Source organism: Notothenia coriiceps, unplaced genomic scaffold (genome assembly GCF_000735185.1).
Source record: "Notothenia coriiceps isolate Sejong01 unplaced genomic scaffold, NC01 NC01_scaffold00028441, whole genome shotgun sequence".
Lineage (NCBI taxonomy): Eukaryota > Metazoa > Chordata > Actinopteri > Perciformes > Nototheniidae > Notothenia > Notothenia coriiceps.
Genome location: NW_011361142.1, coordinates 60,681 through 66,909, shown reverse-complemented (window position 1 = coordinate 66,909; position 6,229 = coordinate 60,681). Strand labels below are relative to the sequence as shown.

The 6,229-nt window shown below is 42.6% G+C and overlaps 1 protein-coding gene across 1 annotated transcript in view; it reads right to left on the bottom strand.

The window, feature by feature from the left end:
* Nucleotides 1-6,229, bottom strand: part of LOC104958206 (liprin-beta-1-like) — a 10,004-nt gene that overhangs the window by 1,534 nt on the left and 2,241 nt on the right. The window contains exons 4-17 of the mRNA XM_010785931.1: nucleotides 6,119-6,180; nucleotides 5,654-5,720; nucleotides 4,998-5,116; nucleotides 4,705-4,778; nucleotides 4,019-4,067; nucleotides 3,199-3,343; nucleotides 2,143-2,272; nucleotides 1,941-2,060; nucleotides 1,703-1,853; nucleotides 1,402-1,513; nucleotides 1,227-1,315; nucleotides 684-806; nucleotides 472-597; nucleotides 53-241 (exon numbers count right to left, since the gene is read on the bottom strand). Of these exons, the coding sequence (XP_010784233.1) occupies nucleotides 53-241; nucleotides 472-597; nucleotides 684-806; nucleotides 1,227-1,315; nucleotides 1,402-1,513; nucleotides 1,703-1,853; nucleotides 1,941-2,060; nucleotides 2,143-2,272; nucleotides 3,199-3,343; nucleotides 4,019-4,067; nucleotides 4,705-4,778; nucleotides 4,998-5,116; nucleotides 5,654-5,720; nucleotides 6,119-6,180 (1,556 nt within the window). The remainder of the gene's footprint in view (nucleotides 1-52; nucleotides 242-471; nucleotides 598-683; nucleotides 807-1,226; nucleotides 1,316-1,401; nucleotides 1,514-1,702; nucleotides 1,854-1,940; nucleotides 2,061-2,142; nucleotides 2,273-3,198; nucleotides 3,344-4,018; nucleotides 4,068-4,704; nucleotides 4,779-4,997; nucleotides 5,117-5,653; nucleotides 5,721-6,118; nucleotides 6,181-6,229) is intronic.

Sequence of the window (6,229 nt, the reverse complement as noted above, 5' to 3'; positions counted from 1 at the left end):
GTGTTTGTGTGTGTGTGTGTGTGTGTGTGTGTGTGTGTGTGTACAGCAGTACCTTGACCTTGGCGGTGGCGGTGAGCACGCAGTAGTCGGGGTTCTCCAGACAGTCCTGTTTGAGTCTCTGCGCCTCGGAGCCGATGAGCAGGTGGAAGTGAGTGGCCAGGTGGCGTCTCAGCAGGGTTTTGTTGGAGGGGATGTTGAGCAGCAGGGCGAGCGCCTCCACGTTGAAGCGCGGCTCCAACACCTTCAGAGTGTGAAGACATTTCAGAAAACACAATGAGGAGAGGTGAGGAGGGAGACGTCAGGAAGGAAACTAAATAAACAAGTGTTGTCTTTTTCAACACCTATGACCTTTTTTTATACATTTGTGTTTGTTTTTAAAAAGACATCTGTAGCAATATTCACCCTGCCCCCAGTTTGAGCTGTGTTAGTTACATTTCCTCTACACCTGCTGTGCCCCCCCCCGCCTCTCACCATCAGTCCTCCGTGAACACCGCTGCCCCTCAGATTCGGGGCGTATTCGGCCAGATCCACGGAGCGCAGCCACTCCATCACCCTGTGGTTGGTCCACTGGGAGATCTCTGCTGGCGTCATGTTGTTCTGGAGGGGGAGAAGAGTCTGGATGTCAGGGGTGCATACATGAGAAATTAAAGAAGATGAGGAAGAGTGGTTGTGACTTCCTGTACCTCATCAGAGGGCCGTCTCCTCAGACAGTTGGGGGCGTAGCCGTTGAGGCGGAGGACCTGGATGGCCCTCTTGATGCTGAGGTGATGGAGGACACTGCCCACCTTCAGAGACAGCAAGTCCTCCTGGGAAGCAGGTCAGAAAAAAAAAGACATTATGGTTTATTCAGAGGGAAAGTTCAGCCAGAATATAAAATAATGATTAACAACCTTTCGTCCAAAAAAAGGTTTCCTGTCACTTTCATGTCAGAGTTTCATTTTTTCCACAAAGGCTCCAGGGCTACATGACAAATGTTTAACCCTTGAGTCCCACTTTGATTTTGTTCCCTTTCAGGGACATCAAAGCTACTTTTAAAGAGTTGAAAAAGGCCATAAGTAGTTGAATTAACATTATGTTGCACTTTCACAGAGTTCAATCTTTCATCAACTTCAACCCTGATCATAGCTGCTAATTCTATTGATGACTATTCAAGTCATACATGAACACATCCACAATGATTGAATAATTAAAAAGTCATAAATCTCCCTAGTGATCCATCCGCTCACCACTGTCATGTAGTGCAGCATGCAGCCGTCAACACGAGCCTCATCAAAGTGACTTTTGTACTGCGGGAGGCCGATGTCGTCCAGCCACCCTGAAGTCAAAACACAGAACACATTAATGTAGTCTAGATGTAAAAGCTGTGGGGACCGTGCAGTCGTCAGAGAGGGCCACACTCACTGGTCACCCAGTTGTAGTCCAGTCTGCATTTGCGGTAGTCCTCCTCGGAGGCCAGAGCCTGCAGAGCCAGCTGCAGCTTCTTCCTGTGGAGAGGCTGCTTCATGCACAGCTCCTGATCCGGGAACAGGAACACAACGTCACGCAGGGAACATTTACAGATACAAACATCTCAGAGTATCCCCGTCCTCCCCTTTGAGTCTAAATGTTGAGGAACATGCCCAAGTGCACATTTTGGATAAAGACAAACCCTAAACTAAAGCTGATATTTAATTGACTAATCAAACAAACAGAGATGTCCTACCTTCTCCAGGTCGTGCTGTGAAGCCCGTAGTAGTGTCTGTCCTGATTTGATCCAGCTCTGCCCCGGGGCCACATACAGCCCGAGGCCCTGCTCATGGAGCCAGGCACACACGTCCTCTCTGCTCCAGCGGGAGAAGGGGACGTCCACAGCACTGAGGGGACAGAGAGGGGTACTCATCACAGTTTATCCAGTGGTTGAGAGAACAGAGACAGGCTTCTGACGCCTGTTGGACACCGACCTGTGTTTGGACTCGCGGGACCAGCCCAGCCTCGGGCCGGCGGTGGCTCGGACCCCCCCCCTCCTGAACTCCGTCTCTGTATCATCCAGGTTGAAGGACGTAGAGTGACTGCGCTTTAGTCTGCAGGAGTGTCACAGTATAAATGACAGATACAGTCAAGAACCTTATGATAATACTTTAGATAGAGCTGACACACCCCTACCTGCCGAAGAACTTCATGAAGCCCTTGGACTTCTTCTTGGCTTCAGGTGAGCAGGGAAGAGCATCCAGAGGTTTTTTAGGAGGAGCACCGGCCAGGTCCAGATGATCCGTGCCTTTACGTTCCGTCTCAGCTGTGAAAAATAATCACAAGAAATACTTTAACCCGAATGGAGCAGATCAGAGTTTACAGAATAACAACTACAGACGCACCACTACGACACAATGTTAACAAACTAAAAGAAACCTGAGCTGTACCGTCCATGCAACTAGTAAACCACTACCAAGGAGAAATACATATTTAAGTGGAAAGTCCCATTGAAACGGCTTCACTGCAGATGGTTTAAAGTCATGGATAAGGGACAAGTGGATGCTTCAGTGAGATCATGGAGAGAAACCTCAACCAGAGCAGGATATAGGAGACTCTAGGAGAGAAACTATCACTAATATCACTAAATCACTTTGAGTAGAGTTTAAGTCCTTCAAAATTATAGAGATGCAACAATCCATCAGTCATATAGGTCAGAAATGTTTTATTGGTTCAATTGAAACATGTGCTGCAGTTTTAAGAAAATATTAGTAGTGAAATAGTCAATGTTTTATTATGAGCATACCATGGTTTTTTAATAAGAAGAATTTTATGAAAATATTTTTTTTCTTATCCAAATAAATATGTATCGGATAAGAAAACTGCAATTGTTGCATCTGAAACAAACTCAGAATGATGAGGTTAGAAAAGTCAGAGAGATGGGAACCACTGATTTAGAGAAAAGTGGAGGGAAACCTGTTCAGCATGTGAATCTCGGGTTCACCTACAGTAGGTGAAATGGTCACATAGTGTCAGTACCGCAGTTACTTCACATCCAGCTGTTTAATCCAGAGCAAACATCTGCAGGTTGTGCTCTACCGTACCTAACGCAGGAGCACTGGCACTCCGGCTGCGGTCTTCACAATTCAACCAGCAGTGAAACAAACACCAGGATCAGTGACAAACATTAAAGTGACTTTAACACCAAAGGAAATGTGATGACTTTCATGGAAATCGCAGCGTCAGTGTTACCCAGGTTTGGAGAGCTGGCGGTCTGTTTGCCTCCTCGCAGTTTGAAGAAGCCGCGGCCGAAAGAGGAGCGGGCCTTCTTCGAGCCGAAGGTCTCGTCTCCGGCTCTGATGGGAGACGAGGAACCCAGGGGTGCTTTGTTTTTGGCCTAGGAGAAGAAAGAAATACAAAAAGGTAGAAAAGTTACTAACTATTATTTTGATGAGCCAACCAACATATTATCGGTAACTTGCACGCTCTCTAAAGCATCCAGAATGTTTAAAACGTTTATCTCAATTAAAGGGAGTGTAAAGGATTTTAGATGACATTTAGTGCAATAGTTTGGAAAAGGAAATGTTATTATTCCTTGAATATGAAAATATGAGATAATTAAGAAACAAAATATATATTCATACACAATTTGTTTTATTTGTTGGTTTTTTTTCTTTTCTTTTTTACAGTGTAAAACTATAATGAGAGAACATTCTACAAAATAATGAATGTAAAAAGGGTTGGTGTGATTATTTGTTGTACTTGAGATACTATTTCATTGCAGGACTTGAATGAGTATTCCTACACTCTGGTTCTTCTACTTTTACTTAAGTACAAGTTCAGAGTACCTTCCCACCTCTGTTTAACCTTCATATTCTCGCCTGATACATAAATGTAGTTGCACCGTTTAACCACCAGGTGTCAGAGCAGGATCATCTCTCAGTGTGTCCTGTGACTAGAGACTCATGAAAGAAACTAATAGACTAATAGATTCAAATTCAATTGGATAATATGATTATTATTTTGGATTCTTTAACTGCAGTCAACATGTTGACATGGGAGGTCACCTGACCTGCTCGCTGCTGAAGGCCGAGCTGTCCGGCTGTGGGATGTCTGAGGAACTGAAACAACAACAACAATTATTTATGTTTTTAAGCTTCATTAGAAAACAAACATACTGAAATATCCTCAGCATCAAGTATAGTTGTTGAACAGAAACTTTGCAGACATATAACATAATGAAAAGTTAAATCACTGGTGTAAAACCTACTGAAATAAAATTAAATAAAGTTAAAGAAAAGTGTACTGACCTCCCTAAAATGTTTTAATGCTATTTAGCCGTCTTGTGTAAAAGAGGGAATTAAGGCATTTTTTTTTTTTAAATAAACTTAAAAAAAAAATACATGATAGACAAACATAAATAATGTTATTTTTAAATACATAGCCCACTTTTAACCTGGGCATAAGCCTCATGAGCTAGAATAATGTAGTTATGAGAGACACAACTATAATTGGTTGATTGAACAGAAGCTGGACTTTAAACAACTAGCAACTGTTTCACTCAAAGGAAACTGTATCGTACACAGAGCATACTCTTACAACGTGTCCCATAGTTTAGGAGAAACTCCAGAAAGCTCAAACAACATGTCAGAATAAATGGATATGTTGTGCAGATATTTCTCAGTTTGTATTCCCACCCCTGAGACTAAATGAAAGATAGAGGAAGTATATTTCAGTGAGCTGAGATGACCGTGTTACCTGTGGGCCGCCTGTAGCTGTCGCTCTCTGTCCAGATCATTCATCTCAGACAGAACTGCTATACAAGGGATGGACTGAGACAACACAGAAAAACCGGATTAAATAAACATATTTTCCCAGCAGCCGAACATCTACACAGCCTGACAAATCTCAAATACCCCGATCACGAGCTCTGAATTCCTGGGAGAAACCGCTCTCAGGGTGGGAGGCAGACATGGAGCTTTTCTAAAGGAAGCCTGCAGTCTGGGGTTCATCCTGTGTGAAAAATTGTTTTGACAGGAGGTTGTGTTTACCTCTCCAGAGCTTCTTCCTGCCTCCCCTCCCAACGCCAGCGAGTCCTGATCCACCTCCATGGAAACAGAGGCCGAGGGATCATCTGCGATATCGTCGTAGTCATCGTCCTTCAGTGTCTCTGAGAGAGGACATTTAGGACAGTCAACGACATGTGTGTACAAACACCTTTCTAAGCTCTCTTAAAAGTACTTAAATACATATATATACACTATCCACTTCTGCTACTGTAGTATTTTGGTCGTTTAAAGAACATTCAAATATGTTATAGTGTGTATTCTTTGTGATACATGTCTTTTCTACTGCAGATACATTTGCCTTTAATTTGTATTTTATTGTGTTAATACTTTATTTTAAATATTGTAATGCCTGAACAGACTGCTGCTGTAATAAAATAATTTGGAATGAATTAAGTATTTATCTATCTATCGATAATAAAAACGTTAATCTTAAAATGTATTATTTGATGATTGTGTACAATGTTACTCTGTTGGATATGTAGACATGATGTTTGCTATGATTTACGTGAGGTTGGGAGGCCTTTAAAACAAAGTGCTGAAACTTCATTAACTATTAATCGTAGTAGTTACAGGAATGCAAATTAGTTTTACAAAAATAGAGATTAACATCAATGTGTATGATCTTTAATCACACTGACCTATGATCAGCTCCTGCACTTTCTGGCTCTTTGTGAGGGACTCCTCCAGCTCCTTTATCCTTCGTTCCTGAAAATAAACAAGCATCCTTGGAATATCCATGACTCACCCGATGTAACCTTGAATTCTTATTAAAGTTTTCTCACATGGCTTCACCGTGAAAAAAGAATTAAACAACGGAGAAAACTGTCGAGGATGTTGCCGCATAAACCATCAGTGTGAGGTTGTTTATGTCACACCGTCTGAGTCTGTTGATATACGAGTCACGCATTTTAACTCCACTCAGTAACACTGTCTGATTCTTTGCTCACCGTGGAAGCGTGAAGGCATAATTAACTTTTATTCAAAGGTTTCAAAAGTTCACTAATTGACAAACAAGTGATCATTTTGGGTGTGGAGTGTTTCTCGATTAATCAAAGCGACTGCTCATGTGTTGCCTCACACCACAGCGTCGCATCACACCGTACCTTCACATCGTTGGCCGACGCCAGTGACCCCAACACCCTCTTCATGTTCAACACTTCAGTGTCTGGGAAAGAAAAAAAGACACTTCACTTGTGGAACTTTTTTCAACCCCC